General features: G+C 40.0%; 1 protein-coding gene across 1 annotated transcript in view; it reads left to right on the forward strand.

The window, feature by feature from the left end:
* The window catches only part of LOC135081875 (SWI/SNF complex subunit SMARCC2), a 36,069-nt gene extending 19,091 nt beyond the window's left edge, over window positions 1-16,978 (forward strand). Inside the window, exons 11-24 of the mRNA XM_063976660.1 lie at window positions 841-1,022; window positions 1,553-1,694; window positions 2,359-2,479; window positions 3,398-3,531; window positions 5,606-5,795; window positions 7,090-7,244; window positions 7,764-7,917; window positions 9,454-9,597; window positions 9,884-9,988; window positions 10,363-10,429; window positions 10,862-10,968; window positions 11,130-11,339; window positions 11,999-12,116; window positions 16,436-16,978. Coding sequence (XP_063832730.1) covers window positions 841-1,022; window positions 1,553-1,694; window positions 2,359-2,479; window positions 3,398-3,531; window positions 5,606-5,795; window positions 7,090-7,244; window positions 7,764-7,917; window positions 9,454-9,597; window positions 9,884-9,988; window positions 10,363-10,429; window positions 10,862-10,968; window positions 11,130-11,339; window positions 11,999-12,116; window positions 16,436-16,529 — 1,923 coding nt within the window. The 3' untranslated portion in view covers window positions 16,530-16,978. The remainder of the gene's footprint in view (window positions 1-840; window positions 1,023-1,552; window positions 1,695-2,358; window positions 2,480-3,397; window positions 3,532-5,605; window positions 5,796-7,089; window positions 7,245-7,763; window positions 7,918-9,453; window positions 9,598-9,883; window positions 9,989-10,362; window positions 10,430-10,861; window positions 10,969-11,129; window positions 11,340-11,998; window positions 12,117-16,435) is intronic.
* The last annotated feature ends 1,727 nt before the right edge of the window (window positions 16,979-18,705 follow it).

Below are 18,705 nucleotides of genomic sequence, written 5' to 3' on the forward strand. Positions count from 1 at the left end.
TACCACATACGTCGGGTGGTCTAGTTCTCCTACTTAGGAACATGCTATCCATTTATTTTCTCCCTTCGCACACGCATCTCTGGCTACTAGGAAACTACCAAAAAGGACACGCAAAAATTCCTGCACAAAATGAAGTTTTGAACGAAAAACCGTTTGACCGACGTACCACGTACGTACGTCAGTGGTTAAGGGTACAAACAATAAATAAGCTATTAATACTTTAGGTTACAGTGTCTGAGGTATGGGAGCAGCACGGGAGGGATGACATTGACATGTGAACTTTGAAGCACATCTGGGGGTGTAGTGTGAGTTTACGTCAAACGCATTTGATATCGACTGCGGTAATAAAATATACTTCATATATTTTTATAACTTTCAAAAACTAAAATCTTAATTTTGTCCGTGATAGTTTCCGCTAGGGACGCTGTACAATCCGTCATACATTTAATGTCACTTTTTTACACAGTCGATATCGAATGCGTTTGAAGTAAAAAGTCAAGTCGCCCCCTGAAGTATCGCTGACGTTTGACGTCACAAAAACACCGTCCCGTACCGCTCCCATACCTCAGGCACTCACTCAGTTAAACGCTTGACCAATAGCGTCCGTCACCCACATAATATCAGCCTTTTAAATAAAAAACATTATTCAACGCAACTACACGCAAGGAGTACTATACTGACCAACTCATTATCTGTGTAATGCACGACATTAACAACACGACACAGATAATTAACAATAACACGACATAGATAATTCTAAATTGTTATCTCAAACAATCGAATAAATAAGAAAAAAATGCTTCATAGTTTTGTTATAATATTTCCTAATGTATGTATCAGGAGATGATAATAAAGGAGGAGTTAGAAGACAACGTGACGGACCAGACGCACCACATCGTGGTCCCGTCCTACTCGGCGTGGTTCGACTACAACTCCATCCACACCATCGAGAAGCGCGCCTTGCCGGAGTTCTTCAATGCGAAGAACAAGTCTAAGACTCCGGAGATATACCTGGCTTACAGGTACGTGTTACTTTTCACGATTATATGATTGGGAAAATAGTATAAAATGTAGAGGACAAAGATCTGAAGAAAAATTGTTTCTAACTAAAAGCCGTCAACTTTTCCCTCTATAACCGTCTTTAATCAGTAATGACTTTATTTCGTTGAACACTCTTACACCCGTATTCACAACCGATACTTGCTTAAGTGAAGCAGCAAATCGAACGCACAGCGTTAAATAGAGCTCTGTGATTGGTCCGTGTCACCCTGTGCGTCCACGCACACTATGAGATCTCATAGTAATGTTTGTGAGTACGGGCGTTAATTTTGTTGTGTCGTTTGCTTTTTATTGAGGAGATATTATTGTCCTTCCTTTAGTTAGTCGTGCCATGTTTTGACTGACCTAAAAATGAATCCCATATTTTTTTTTACGGTGACAGATTTACCGGAAACTACGTAAACAGTGTTAAGGAGTAACCCCATTGTTTCTTACGTATCTAGTAGCATACATATAATTACTTTATTCAGAACTTTTTGTACTCTTTGGTCAGGAACTTCATGATCGACACCTACCGTCTGAACCCTACGGAGTACCTCACAAGTACCGCTTGCCGCCGCAACCTAGCGGGTGACGTTTGCGCAATCATGCGTGTACACGGCTTTCTTGAGCAGTGGGGCCTCATCAACTACCAGGTAACAATCGGGAATCGACTGCAGAAATATCTAAAGCAGTGGTTCTTAACCTTTAAGTCACGAGGGACCATTTTACCAAATTTCTGTCTTGTCAGGGACCACGTTTTTTTTTCAAAATCCTATGAAAGTGGAGGTCGATTTCTCGCCCACTGTGCGCCGTTTGCGTTATGTTGACTCTACTCATCACGTCACATCACTTGTTTATTACGATGTCTTCGTGGACCACTTGGAATGCCTCCAGTGGTCCGCGGACCACCGGTTAAGAACCACTGATCTAAAGCCTTGTATCCTTTTGGCATGCTCAGGCGAATGTGTCAAGTGGAGACGCCTGAGCCGAGCCACTATCTCCTTTTGAATGGTTCGCCCAAATAAGCCACTAACAAGTGGATTCAAGGCTTTAAAATATCTTAAATAGGTATTGATAATTTGAAATCTCGTAATGTCACATGACAAGTTAACAGTACGCAGTGTTTTGTTTGAGTGCGTCATGTGACGTCACGCTCATATTTATTATGTTTTTATCCATACATTGTTCGCCTAAGAACCAATAGTGTTGAAAAATAACTTCCTAGGTTCGAAATGATATGACTTTGTATATAAAAACAATTATTCCTGACGGACACTTTCATAGTATAAATGAATTTTTTTTTTATTACTTACATAGATCGAGGCGGAGTCTCGGCCCACGGCGATGGGCCCGCCGCCCACGTCGCACTTCCACGTGCTGTCCGACACGCCCTCCGGCCTGCAGCCGCTCGTGGCGCGCCCGCCGCAGCCCCGCCCCGGTGAGTTAACCCTCTACAGGGTGTTAGGTAAATGGGTGTATGAGCCGACACTAGCCCATGTTAAGACGGTCATATAAATGGTATGGTGAAGCCAGAAATTTGATAACATAATTTTTTTTTATTTTCATACAAAATAAATTTTATAAAATCTGATTTGTATGAAAATTTAAATAATTAAAATGAAGATATCAATTTTCTGACTTCACCATACCATTTATATGACCATGTTAACATGGGCTAGTGTCGGCTCATATACCCATTTACCTAACACCCTGTATAAAGCAAAACATATTTTCGACTTTATGATATGTAAATAAGGTTCAATTTGTGGTGCCATACTTTTCGCCAGAGCCTCATAAGATCTCAATGTTTTGGTTGGTTACATCAACCACGTTTCAATCTTTCATTGGCACCATGTGTGTAAACTCTCTAATCTACCTGTAAACTTAGGATTTCGTGATATAATAATTGCAACGATTGCTGCTAATGTCATCTACACAGTCAACGTCAAATAGTTCTGAGACCCAAAGTGGTCAAAAAGTTGTTAACACACCTTAAGCGAGAGTTAGCTAGCGATAAAATTTGCTGAAATTGGCTGGGCACAGCTATTTACACAGTGGTAAACAGCTTGCGGAAGTCAACTTCTGCAAGTTTTATTACTAGTCTAATGCCCGTTTTCACCATCAATCCCTAATTTTTAAGGGACCCCTATGGTAACAAATAACAGGAATTTTGTTTTCATATGGGTCACTTAAAAATTAGGTTTTGATGGTGAAAACGGGCATGAAGCTCGCATTATTTCTATTTTGGCTAACACGGTTTTGGCTAAACTATTTCATGCTGATTAGGCTTTACCCAATATGTACTGTATGCACTATAAATGTATGCACAATAAATCAATAAATTTTGTTGTTATAGCGGAGAACGCAGCAGTGCCTAAGGTGGAGGCAGGTCTGCCCAACGGCACGGAAGCGGGCGCCGGAGCACCGCCCGCGCTCAAGCACGAGCCAGGGATCGAACTCGGCGCCATGCCCGGACTCAAGCTCGACCAGGTAACCGCGATATTAATACATCTCAAGAGAAAAAAACAAGGCCTCCTATACACACATAAATGTATGATACAGACATCACCTAAAGTACGGCCAACGAGAAGCGATACCAAATGTAAACAAACTCAATGTCATGGTCATTTGGAATAGCATAGTCCAGTCATTATAGTAAGTTCACCTCGGAATTCGAGATACCCAGCTGTAAGTCTGTAAATACGTGTATATTGACACCCTAAAAGTTGTCTCAAAACCTACATATGGTAGGGTGTAAGCAACTATTAAATTTCAAGGTCAACGGTCACAAAAATCGGTTTTTTGCGCTTTTTTTAGAAATATCTCATTTCCTGTGGGTTTTTTGCTATTTGTATTTATTATCAATATTGTAGAATACTAAATTCTCTACAAATTTTGTTTAAAAACTTTTTTTATACGGTGAACCGTTTTCGAGATAGATGGCGGAGAGCGCGCGGTCACTGCATCACTTCAGGTCTACTTAAGCGGTTTAGATTTTTCATACAAAAGGATTTTCCCGCTAATTCCCGTGGGAATTTCGGGAATTCCTTGTTGTAACTAAGCTTTGAGTTTACTAAGGTACCTACATCCCAAATTTCAAGCGTCTAACTTCCGTTAAGCGTTTAGATTTTTCATACAAAAGGATTTTCCCGCTAATTCCTGTTCCCGTGGAAATTCCTAAGTATACTATAACCTGCCCAGGTGTATGAAGAATAATTGTACCAAGTTTCGTTAAAATCCGTCGAGTAGTTTTTGTTTCTATAAGGAACATACAGACGGACAGAATTCTATACATGAAATATATTTTCAAAATAACTATCAGGGGGTGATTAGTGATCGATACTGATGCCAAAAATGCAATCAGTAAAATTTTTGTCTGTCTGTCTGTCCGTCTGTATGTTCCTTATAGAAACAAAAACTACTCGACGGATTTTAACGAAACTTGGTACAATTATTCTTCATACACCTGGGCAGGTTATAGTTTACTTAGGAATTCCCACGGGAACAGGAATTAGCGGGAAAATCCTTTTGTATGAAAAATCTAAACGCTTAACGGAAGTTAGACGCTTGAAATTTGGCATGTAGGTACCTTAGTAAACCTAAAGCTTATTTACAACAAGTAATTACCGAAATTCCCACGGGAATTAGCGGGAAAATCCTTTTGTATGAAAAACCTAAACCGCTTAAGTTGACCTGAAGTGATGCAGCGACCGCGCGCTCTCCGCACTCTATCTCGAAAACGGTTCACCGTATAAAAAAATTTTTTAAACAAAATTTGTAGAGAATTTAGTATTCTACAATATTGATAATAAATACAAATAGCAAAAAACCCATAGGAAATGAGATATTTCCAAAAAAAGCGCAAAAAAACGATTTTTGTGACCTTTGACCTTAAAATTTAATAGTTGCTTACACCCTACCATATGTAGGTTTTGAGACAACTTTTAGGGTGTCAATATACAAGTATTTACAGACTTACAGCTGGGTATCTCTAATTCCGAGATTCTTACCTAATTTAAGCTTAAATGACTGGACTAAGCAGGGGTTTGACTTTGACGAACGAACTTTGGCGAACGAGACATTACGAAAAATACACAAGATGGGAAGAGACAGAATAGATTGTCAGTTCGACAGTCGAATCGACCTTTTGTATTGCTGCTTAATATGCAATAAAAATTTTAAATTTGAATTAGTTGGCCGTACTTTACTTGGCTACATGCTATTAAAACGACAACAACTTGTTAAAGTAGTGCTTATAAAATACATAACAAAACAGTTTACATTTATGTATTGAAATTGGAAATGTTCTCTACTTGGCTATGGAATAGAGTAATAATATCAGGCAATTTTGTGATTTAATTTTTAATTTGATTGTCCCTTTTTCATGATAAATTAGAATCATAAATGAAGATTATGTTCACATAGTTGGAAGGCCATGTACCGGTCCATGTTTCATGTAAGTTGTGCTAAGGTAAACTATATTTTGGCATGTGTAACAGCGCCCTAAAAACTGTCTGAATACTACTGTAGATTCAGTATTCCTTAAAACTCATTTTCTTCTCAGTACCGCGGTGGTGCCCGCGGCCGTGAATGGACCGAACAAGAGACGCTACTCCTACTGGAAGCTTTAGAACTACACCGGGATGACTGGAACCGCGTCGCCGCACATGTCGGCACAAGGACGCAAGACGAGTGCATCCTGCACTTCCTCAGATTACCTATTGAGGATCCTTACTTGCACGATGCTTCTTCAGGTAACTAGTATAGTACCTACTGATTAGCTTTAGGACAAAACAGCAGATAGTACAAGAGCTGGAAGTTCTGCAGCCGCAAAACACTGACTCGTAGGCCACATAGCAATAGGAATCGTCTATCGAGGATCAGTACCTGCATGGCGCCTCATCAGATACTGAGTAGGCTAAATGTATGGACGCTACTTCTACTGGAAACGTTGGAACTTCACTGAGACGACTGGAATCGCGTCGCCGCTCATGTCGGCACCCGGACTCAAGACGAGTGCATCCTGCACTTCCTCAGATTACCTATTGAGGATCCTTACCTGCATGATGCTTCTTCAGGTATGTACTGTACCGACTGACTAGCTTTAGGACAAAACAGCAGATAGTACAAGAGCTTTTTTTTATCCACAACGAGGAAGCTCTGGGTCTGTATCTCAGCTGATGGTAAGTGACGATCAGGCCGAAGGTGGAAACGAGCTTCACCCGGAATCCTCAACCACGGAGGAACTGGCTATCTTACCTCTAACTGCCGGAACACAACAATGCTGTTAACATTGTTGTTATGGCGACAGACTTAGGTAAGATGGAGGTAGCTAGCCAGGCGGAGTTAGAACAAGCCCTACCACCAACCAAACGGAACAGAAAAATCTGCCCCCACTGGGAATCGAACCCGGGACATCTGCGTCTGAAGCAGGTGGTCTTACCACTAGACCACAGAGCTGGAAGTTTTGCAGTCGCAAAAGACTGCCTCGTTCGAGGATCAGTACCTGCATGGCGCCTCATTAGATATTGAGTAGGTTAAATGTATGGACGCTACTCCTACTGGAAGCGTTGGAACTACACCAACATGACTGGAACCGCGTCGCCGCTCATGTCGGCACAAGGACGCAAGACGAGTGCATCTTGCACTTCCTCAGATTACCTATTGAGGATCCTTACTTGCACGACGCTTCTTCAGGTATGTAACTGTACCGACTGACTAACTTTAGAGCTATCTGCTCTAAAATTAGTCATTCGGTGCTACTAGAGCTGAAAGTTCTGGAGTTCTAGAAGACTGGCTCTGACCCAGGACTCGCCTATCGATGATCAGTATTTGCAGACGGTCGGTCGGTTCAACGGTAACTAACTAAGCTAGCTCTATAGCTATGTGCAGCACTCACCTATATGAGTGGACCGAGAAAAGACTACTACTGGAAACGTTAGAGCAACATCTAATCAAATTGAAACCATTAATGACAGTATAGTTAATCGTGTAAAATCGCATGGTCTAAATTATAAATACCATAATGTGATATTTTCATTCCAACAGGAGGCGTGCTAGGTCCTCTAGCGTACCAGCCTATTCCATTCAGCAAGATGGGAAACCCGGTCATGAGCACGGTGGCTTTCCTAGCCTCTGTGGTAGACCCGCGCATCGCTTCCAAGGCCACCAGGGCTGCTATGGACGAGTTTGCCGCCATCAAGGTAACATATTGATATTCTACTTGTATTCCGTTTCAAATTCACAGGTTTTACAACACTCATCCGGCTCAAAGGACCAAAATGTAGAGGCCTCGCTTTTAAGCGAGATTAATTAATTAATTAAATAGATAATACGTTTAAAAATTTGTGCTAGACAAGCAAATAAAATGTATGTGGGAGTGTGAAACGGAACGCAAAGAGTGAGTGAAAAGAAATGAATGAGTGAGTAAGAAAGACGTGGTTTTGGAAGAAGACAGAACAGAAGACGATTGTATTACGACGGAGCGAAGACTTTCCTTTTCTTGTGGTTTATCCCGGAAAAATACAAAGCTGGAGAAATATTAACGCTTTTCAATTCCTACATGTACGGTGTCGTCGGTGGCGTGATGTGAAAGGGGTGTGCGTTGAGTGCAGCCGAAGATACGCGAACATTTTTAAGGCGAATATTTTTGGCAGGATTTTTCTGTGTTTACCATATAGATTTTAACTATATGTATTTCTTTCTCTTTGTTTGATCATCAGGACGAAGTGCCAGCAGCAATGATGGAGGCTCATGTAAAAGCCGCAGGCGCGCAAGGCACCGGCGCCGCGCTGGCCGCCACCGGCATCGCCGGCACCCAGCCCGAGGGCGAAGCCGCGCCGCCCGCCGTCGCCGCTCCCGCTGCACAACCCACAGGTCAGTTCCACTTTCTAAGGCTGGTTTTAGGCTTGATTTCCTCCTACGCTGACGTCGGTCGCGTACATCGGTCGAGCGTACGAATAAACACATGTTCTATGAAACACCGCACTGCAACTCCGTCGTCAGCGGCGGATGTCAAGCCTAGGGCTTGATTTCCTTTTAGGCTGACATCGGTGACCGACGTCAGCGACGCGCACGATTACACACTAGTTCTATGTAATCATCTGCCGCTGACGACGGCGTTGCAGTGCGGTGCTTCATAGAACATTGTGTTTATTCGTACGCTCGACCGATGTACGCGACCGATGTCAGCGTAGGAGAAAATCAAGCCTTAGAGTCACGCTGACGCACGCTGACCGTCAGCGCTGACAGCCGAAATGTATGAAGCGTCGGCGCCGAGCGATCAGCGTCACTCAGGAACGTTCCCTTCAATTACATACATATTGATCTGTCAGCGCCGACGATCAGCGAGCGGTCAGCGCCATTCTAAAACCCGCCTAAATACCTATGTCAAAAGAACAAAAACATCCGAGTAATGTCAGATGACACGTCGCTCAAATAAGTGGCAAATAAGCTCAGATAATAACTTTTGATCACTGACCTTTATACATACTGGACTGGCTGCTGTCATAATATTTGTGTGCCTATTTATTTTTTGCCATTTTGGTGCTGTAGGCCATACTGTACTGTAACTAAATGATTTTCTTTCTCGCTTACTCCTATAGTACGTCAAAATTAGTTCTGGTGACACTCGTAGTGGCGCTTCAAATTGGCACACAAAATTAGCTGTCATTTGTATGAGACAACCTGTTTGTCCAGTGTGTAAAGGTACAGTCGTGGAATGAAAAGGTTGGTCACCTTAGTGCCGGTTTTCGCTTGCACTAGGTACTGTAAGAGTCAAACCTGCCAACATAACCGTGCAAGAAACATTGCTGCTAACATTTAAATAAATATGTAGTTTGCTAACGAATAAGGTTTTGCTTGTTTATTTTTCTATCCCATCAGTGCAATGTTACAAAATGTAGTTTTTATTTATTTAATAGATAATGGCAGGTTGAACCAACAAGAAGGTTTTAATTTAGCAATCATAATAATCTTCTTGACAAGTTAAATCGTCAAACAACTTTGATCTGAATAATTTTGAACTTTACTGACGAACAGTTTAAGATTATTTTCTCTAACTCGAGATTATTCTGTAACATAGTTTCAAAAGGTAATATTTTATGTGCTCGCGATTCGTTGAAGGAATCAATTTGAAAACTGACGAACCTTTTCATTCCGTGACTGTACATTAAATAATATGAATAAAACTTAATAATGACAGATGTTGGATATAAATAACTGTAAAGACAAAACAGCCAACGGAAATCAATATTTATTTGTTAGATAACGTAATAATATCAGACACCTATCTAAAGCATTATCGAACCGGTTTGGCCGAGTGGCAACCGAAATCATGCATGCATGCTATAGCAAAAAAAATTAACCAAGAACACTCACTCAACATTTTTAACAAATACATTATTTTCTTAGCAGCGGAGAAGAAAGAAGGCGCCAGCGATGTGAAGACTGAACCTATGGAGGTGGAGGAGCCCGAGCCCAAGGTCAAAGAAGAGGCGCCCGACACGCCCGCACCCGATGACAAGGAGGCCAAGGACTCCGCCGAACCACCGGCTGGTAAGTACTTCATTACTATCTAACCCATTGTCTTCCGTTCTTCACTGGTAATGGTTGGGTTTTTATTGGCGGCCAAGCTGTAGATCCTGGCTATACAGGAGTTACAGCGGTGGGAACGAGAGGTGGGAATAGTCCCGTAACTTGTTGTCTTAGGTGAGCGACGGAAAACGACTTCACGTGACGACTGACACGTCATAACACGCGATTACGTAAGTCACTATATTATGACACCGACAACTTGATACTTTCGCATCGGGTCGCGTTGGCGAGTTTGTCGTTAACCTAGGACCCATGGAGGTAGAGGAGCCCGAGCCCAAGGTCAAGGAGGAGGCGCCCGACACGCCCGCACCCGACGACAAGGAGGCCAAGGACTCCGCTGAACCACCGGCTGGTAAGTACATTAGTTATGTACTTACTTTCCCGTTGTAATAGATGAGCGACGGAACGCGATATAAGCGACCGATGTAATGCGACCAATACTTCACGTGACGTATGACAAGTGACTACGTTGGCCACTATCAATATAACGACTACTTGATATTTTCGCATCGGGTCGGATCGCGAGGCCAAGGAAGCCAAGGACTCTGCTGAACTACAGCCTGGTCAGTACTTCAATTACATCATAACCCTTAGGTGAGCGACGAAACGCGACATGAAACGACTTCATGTGACGTATGACACATGTCATATGCGACTACATAGGCCTTACACGACTACTTGATACTTTTCCATCGGGTCGCGAGGCCGCGTTTATCCTTCACCTAGGACCTATGGAGGTGGAGGAGCCCGAGCCCGAGGTCAAAGAGGCTAAGGACTGCCGAACCACCAGCTGGTAAGTACTTCGAATTTATAGTCCAACGATTTTGAAACGTCAAGTGGCAAAAATATATAACTAGCAGGAGGGCGGTACAATCAATAATGGGTTATGTTTAAAGAATATATAATGCCCGATTTCGAGATAAGCGATAATAACAAATACTTTACTTATTACTATTTGTGCTAACCTAATCTGTGTCGATTATTTAAAGATATAGATCAGTGCACTGCCAATATGTAAATAAAATTTTATCCAAGATCTAGCACCTAGAACGTCAAAAAATTAAAAGGTGTTTGGGTTTTTAAGATACCCTTGAGTGGACTGTATAATCTAAAGACTACGTAAATTATCGCTGCAAAACGGGAGAATTACAATACGAGCACAACCAATCAAAAGGTCAAGAGAAATGGTATGGAAAGGTTTTACTGCGGTTTCTCCTGGTCACAGGCGGTCAGTGATGCACTGTGTTGGTGATTCTATTCAGCTCAGTTACATAGTTTTGATGATATTTGATGTTGTGAAAACGTGTGGCCGGCCGGCACAAAATACTTTGGGTGAGTGCTCGTCAAAGATGAGCTGTCACTTTTCTATCTTCATTCATTGTCTTCCCTTCAACGGACCCGGATGTGATAAAAGGAAGGTAGGGATGGGAAAGAGAGCTAAATCTATTGTGTACAAAAGGTATGGTTTCAATAATCGTGTATTTTCCAACCAGATGCCCCAACAACAGTGGACGCCAAGCTGCAATCGGCGGCAGCAGCAGCCTTGGCAGCGGCCGCGGTGAAAGCCAAACACTTGGCCGGCGTGGAGGAGAGGAAGATCAAGTCTCTAGTCGCTTTGCTGGTGGAGACTCAGATGAAGAAGTTGGAGATCAAGCTCAGGCATTTCGAGGAGTTGGAGGCTACCATGGAAAGGGAGAGAGAAGGTATGTTTTGGTTTTGGAAGCAGCAATAGCCCACGGATTCGGTGCGATCTACCGATTCTAGTCACGTAGCCACTTCGATAAAATTTATTGTGCGGAATATGTTTCTGTATATTTGTACCACTGTTTACAAATGTCTTCCAAAAATATAGATGCAAAATAAGAATGTTCAGGCATAATTTGGAAAGGTTTTTCGCATGACATCACACTTTGGCAATCTCTAAAACTAAGCTGACTGTCTCGCGTTGTTATTACCATTGCATTGTCATTGCAAGTCATTTTTGTTTTGACGATGTGAGACCACGCCTTGTTAATGGCCACCAATGTAGACTGTCATGGGACTAAGTTAGAATTTATTGGCGGTCAAGCTGTAAATCCTCGCTGTACACACGGCCACAATGTTAACTACCCATTTCCGTTTTTGCTCTCGCTCTCGTCACATGGTGATTCTTTGCGATAGAACGAGATGACATGACTGGCAATGGGCAGTTAACACTGTTGCCGATAGTACATTAGTTGCAATAATGGAAACAGAAAGTGGGAGATATTCTAGTGTTACGTATTATCAGTGGACTCTTTTCTTATTGCTTGTTAGATTGTTTAGAATCGTGCATCATACTGTCACTAAAATTGTCACTCACACTGAGCCCATACACATCTAGGTCTAGAATACCAGCGGCAGCAACTCATCCAAGAGCGGCAGCAGTTCCACCTAGAACAACTCAAGGCGGCGGAGTTCCGCGCGCGGCACCAGGCCCACCAGAGGTACACGGCTTTGAAGTAAATAGCACCTCTTTATTTTCACTTCGCTTTAATTTTTTGTTGCCGTCTGACATCCATGTTCTTGGGCCCGAATATAAGCTCACCAGTGAGCGATAACTGCTCCATCTGATAAAAAAACTGTGTATGGGGTTCGCTAGAACTAAAATTATATGTTAGGAATTTATTTTCTTCGTGGAATAAATTGATTTAGTAATTATTAACGTAACATCCTGTATAATCAGTTTTATTCCTGCAAAAAAATTAAAATCAAATATGAACTTTGGATGTTGATCTAATAAGTTATCGTTGAGTCGCTCAATATTGTGAAGATGATACAAGAATATGGATGTTAGATGTGTTTTTGTAATTCAACTAATAGTCCAGTCAAATTAGACATGAACCCTGCAATAATTCGCATACAGCTGAAAATTGGTACAAATGTTCGGAGCACCGTTATGAATTAACTGTGAAAAGTCCCCATCGATCCGACGTGTGCTAAAAAAAAAATTCAAGGTCAAACTTAAAAAATACGGGTTTTTGAGGTTTTCACCCAAACGGTAAGTTTTATCACAAAAATATGTATGACAAGGTTTAAGACCATACAATTATCTATCAAAATTGTCTATACACTTTCTCCTAAAAGTCAGCGTTTCTGAGATTCGATGATCCAAAGAGTCAAAAAAGTGTTTTCTTCATAACGGTCTTACACATAAATCCAATGTGATATCGCCTCGTGCCTCAACTCAGCATTGTATCATGATGTGTTGTCGACGTCGAATATAAAATGATCAACCTCAATGTCGTCTGTCATCTTTAATTATCGAAAAATGGGTGCAACTTTGACGAAGGACTGCACCGTGAGTTTCTAAGATACGAAGTTTTCGTGTCTATTATGTTTAAGAGCTCTTATATGCACACGTCACTACTCTACTTGTAACTCTATGGTCACTCTTTTAGCCCGACCAAGTTAGACAGTCCAGGTTATAATAATTCACATAGAGCTGAAAATTTGTGTGAATGTTAAGAACACCATCCTAAATGAAATGTCAAAAGTCCCCGACGATCCGTCATTTAAAAAAAAAGTTCTCGAAGTCCCAAGTTTTTTGCATTTTTTGGCCAAGTAGTAAATTTATCATAAAAATAGATAAGAAATAATAGTAGATCATAAAATTATCTATTAAAATTGTCTTTACCCCCTTTTTCCTAAGAGTCACCGATTATGAGGTAGAACGATTCAAAAAGTTAGTTTTGATGTTCTCGTTATATGCACATGTTTCCACAACACCTATGAGGGTTATTTGGCGTATTTATTTTACCAGGTTTTCCCAGTAGGCCTTTTTTAAGATGTATTTGTTATCCTGTTCAATTCAAAACTATTTTAATAGAGTTGAAGTTGTGGACTTTTGGAGTAGTTAACAGAATGCGAATTCTCCAACTTTTTGCATCGTTACCACATAAACGGTGACTCTTAGGAAAAAGGGGCAAAGACAATTTTAATAGATTATTTTATGATCTACTACTATTTCTTATCATTTCTTATGATAAGTTTACTGTTTGGCGGAAAAATGCAAAAAACTTGGACTTCGTAAAATTTTTTTTCAAATGACGGATCGCTGGGAACTTTTGACATTTCATTAAGGATGGTGTTCTCAAAAATCACACAAATTTTCAGCTCTATGCGAATTATTATAACCTGGATTTTCTGACTTGACCGGGCTAAAAGAGTGACCATAGAATTACAAGTAGAGTAGTGACGTGTGCATATAAGAGCTCATAAACATAATAGACACGAAAACTTCGTATCTTAGAAACTCACGGTGCAGTCCTTCGTCTAAGTTGCAAACATTTTTCGACAATTAAAGATGACAAATGACATTGAGGTTAATCATTTTATATTCGACGTCGACAACACATCATGATACAATGCTGAGTCGTGGCACGAGGCGATATCACATTGGATTTATGTGTAAGACCGTTATGAAGAAAACACTTTTTTGTCTCTTCGGATCATCGAATCTCAGAAACGCTGACTCTTAGGAGAAAGTGTATAGACAATTTTGATAGATAATTGTATGGTCTTAAACCTTGTCATACATATTTTTGTGATAAAACTTAACGTTTGGCTGAAAATCTCAAAAATCCGTATTTTTTAAGTTTGACCTTGAATTTTTTTTTTAGCACATGTCGGATCGATGGGGACTTTTCACAGGTAGTTCATAATGGTGCTCCGAACATTCGTACCAATTTTCAGCTGTATGCGAATTATTGCAGGGTTCATGTCTAATTTGACTGGACTATAAGTAATCTTGATACCTAATTGAATTACCATGGATATGTGGTCATAATAGAAAGAACAATAAGTAATAACACTCGACAGTTGGATTTAAAAAGCAAGTAAGCAAGATTGCATGTGGCATGTTTTTGATGTCCAATAAAGTTTATATTTATACTCGCAGTGTTAACTATTTATTGTTCCAACTATAGTCCGCACCAATAGACTTTGGTAAACAAATAAGGGCGACTATAAAGTACTACAATAATGGTGATAATCCTTAATGATTTCTTATTTAAAGTTACCAAAGTCTATAATTACTTACTTCAATGATTAAGACAATTTTAAGTAGAAAACGCGTCGGTACACTTCATCTTTTTACTGATTAATGTTTGTTGTGTGGATGTGTAGTTGTTATCGTTTTAATTGAAATGCATGTGTGTGTATAACACTTATTCTTTTGTATTACTTTGCATCTAAATTGTTGCTGTTTTAATCATAACTATTTTTTTGTGTCTCTTAACTACAAGTTTAGAAGCACGTAGATGTTTTTAATTTATTATTATTATTAAATTTCTGTCATTAATGTGGCATTCGAATTGTCATTTTTATGATCGAATTTGGCACTTTCGACAAACCTGACCCTCATCAACAGTCAGTCTTCAAATGACCTCATCGGTACCGTCTCCCGGTAGCGGTGCCGTGGTGTTACACGATGGCCGGTACCGCACCGTAGACATTTGGCCAACAATATATTGTAGTACTATAGTATCTTTGTGGAAATCATTGGGGAAGGCTGACTGAAATGATGACGATGATGATAATATCTAGCTAGGGCTTCAACCACAGAATAATAATAAGTACTACGTACAGAAGTTTTACTTCGCGAAGGTATTTAAAAAAATGTATGCTCAATGTCATTAACAATATGGTGTAATTTAGCTTGTCTCAAGAGTCAAGCAAGTTTGTCAGAAGTTTTGTTGACAAACGTCAGTGATCGGTACTGCGCCGAAGCTATAGGGCTGACTTCGGTAAAATGATGTGACGTGAGGTGCCAATCTGCAGAAAATGGCGGAGGAAATACATGATTTAGCATGAATTATCATGAATAATATTAACTACTTATTTACCTCTCAGTGTCTTCAGGCAACTTAAAAAAGTACATTCTGTGTTTTTATTATTATTTAGGCAGTTAAATACTGCACAGTATTTAGTACACCATTTTCTTTATTTTTTTCCATCATACACAAGAATACGCGTGCGTGAGTCAATGTTCGCTCGTATGTGAGGCCTTGTCGAATAGTACTCTTGTAGGGGGCAATCGTGCGTGTTTTGTTTTCGATGTAAACTCGCGGAGATGAACAGGCCTGCTTCAACATAGAATGAGGGTTTTCGCGTATGAAAGATCCGCTAGATGGCGGGACGTGGATGTGGGGTCTGACTGCTGCGTGATTGGTGGATTTTGACATATCTGTCAATGTCATGTCAAAAATAACCAATCATGTAGCATTTGGACCTCGCATCTACGTATTGCCGTCTGGCGGATTTTTTCATACGCGAAAACCCTCATTAAAGTGATGCCTTGCGAATATTGGGCGTTTTAAAGAAGCGCAGAATTAGTTTGAATCGTACTTTTCTTATTACTTATGTTCTTATTTTGAAATATGTCATAGTTGACTAATAAATCTAGTGTCTGGTCGAAGGCGAAACATGAATGGAAACAATTTTCTCGATAGAAAAAAAATTCAAAGATGACCCTTCTATTACTCGGTTTTTCGTTTTATAAGCAGATAGGTTAATATTTCAATACCAAATTTTGTATATTGGTAAGGTAATAACATATTCTAAGTACTGGTCGAGTTATTTTCTTTAAATAGTGTTTGGTTTTTCAATAAATACATGATTTCCGATTTTTGTCGCTTACGTTATTTTATTCCGCGCCGCGCGCGCTATTGCTGTCCCTTTCCTCGCACTGAGAAATCATATTTCTATCCCTCTGTGTGCGAGGCATTCAGTCGGCCGAAAACTTTTACGAGGTAGCGCCTTAAATAATATCTCCTACCAGGTTGCAAGCGGAGAGCGGGGGCGCGGCGCCGCCCGCCGGGCCCGAGCAGGCGCCGCCGGACGCGCCGCCGCCGCAGCCGCCGCACCACGCCTAGGTCACGTGGCTTAGTTCATAATAATAATGTACGTTATTCTACACCTAGGGAACACGTCATAATTCTTGCAACATACTAAGGCGAGTGAGCTTTACTTATGTGTGCGTGTACATGCACATAACGTAGTGTAATGTCTATCAAAACTTGAAAAACGAACAGTAGCGAGCTACCACACATGTAAAGCTCGCATTCGTGAATTGCAACAACTATACTCTCAAACAAACTTTATGTGATAAGTGGCTTTGATATTGCAGCGTCAGATTCGTATAGATAGACGATATTCACTCGTACAGTCAGCGTCATATAGTTGTAACACACAAACTGGCTAAAAAGTTGACAACACAATTATTCCAATTGTAATCAAGACGTGTTGCGAACTTTTTGGCTACTTTGGGTGTCAAACTTTTTGACGCTGACTGTACATGCCAGTTTTTGACGATAATAGTCCAATGATGGAATCATATGATCATATAGAACTGCCGATTTAAGTATCGGCAGTTCGAAGTTTCGAACCCCGTCACCGCTGGACTGTTATGGCGAACCCTTGTCTTCGAGACGTGTTTTCTTTCCGCTTAGTCCTATTTTGAACAACTACGAAAGATAATTTGCAGTGACAATTTGAGATAAATAATCAGTTTGGTATAAAATTCAGGCCACTTATCGTGTATTAGTTTTGTATGAGATCAATTTAGACATGACTATTTTAACATTCGTCGCAAAACGTGGCATCATAGTACTATTTTAAATACAACAATGTTCACTCTATGCGATTACCTATACACCCACGTACGAGGTCCGTATTATTGAAGGGTTCCTGTAAATCACTTAGAATCAATTGATTTAAAGGAATTCTTGGCAAATCGCACGTGTGATACCTCGTTTGCTCTAATTATACCATACTATAGCTCAAATACATTTCTACTTGACATAAAATATAGTATTTTTCCAGATATCTTAATGTGAACACAATTTTGATATTTAAGCGTATAGTTCGTGTTATGTATCACTAGTTCTAATTAACTTATGTGTAAGTCAGTAAATATGCAAAATTGCGAGCATCCAAATGTTTTAATTGTATTAAGAGTATTAAAATAAAATCCTTTGATTCATTTGTTCAGGTTTGTATGAGATGAACTATTTTTGTCATTATTTTACACCGCCACGAATTTGGTTGTATTATAACATTACAAGATCTGCATTTCCCAATTCCAATTTGTATCATAGTTTATTAAGATCTTCAGTAATTATAATTTGATTTCTTTATATTTTATGTTTCTACTATGGAATAGATGAATTAATTGTATGTGATTAGAATTAATTATTTTAATGTAAGTTTATATTTGAAGTAGCCGATATTATTGGCCATAACGATTAGTTATGCAATAAACTATAATGAGAAAACGTCCTCAGTTTTATTTGTTCCACTTCAGTTGCGTAGGTAACTTTTAAATGATCGGTAAATATTATAATAGGTAAATGCGATAGTTTCGTCAGTTTCACGCAATATAAGTAAATTGATACTGATTGATTACGCATGATTAATACTATAGTGTACGCATTTCAACTGACGACTACACTACGTGTTAAATATGTACCTGACTACGCTAGGCAAAGATGGGAGTACGTAACAAAGTTTGTAAGACGGAACTTTTTTCTTAGAAATCAAAGTTAAAACTATTTATACATCATCCACACAGTTACAATTTCCTAAATGAGTACGTCGTTTTAAAAACGTACGCATTTAAAATCACATATCCATTTTCATATTCTGATATGATGAGGTAGGGTAGCCAGTTCCTCTGTGGTAGAAGTTCCCTTCCATTAATGATTTGCTAGGATTCTGTTAAAAAAAAGAAATCCGAGAAAAATCAACCTTGAAAAAAGCCTAAAGCCTACTAGGTAATGAATTTTCAAAAAGTTACAAAATTAACGATAACTTCTAAACGAAGAAAAATTGTAGAACATACATGGGGGTGAAATCGATAGGTATGGTCCTCACCTGTCGCCAGGCTTCGGCTTGAAACCTTACAGGAAACACCCTGTATAAGATCCACCTCTCATAGGAGAATATTCATTTATATTAGGTAATTTCGATATTTACGACATCATCGGCACCTGGAATGACGAGCCATACAAATGTGCAAAGAGATTCATTAACAATATGAAAAATGAAAAT

Source organism: Ostrinia nubilalis, chromosome 20 (genome assembly GCF_963855985.1).
Source record: "Ostrinia nubilalis chromosome 20, ilOstNubi1.1, whole genome shotgun sequence".
NCBI lineage: Eukaryota > Metazoa > Arthropoda > Insecta > Lepidoptera > Crambidae > Ostrinia > Ostrinia nubilalis.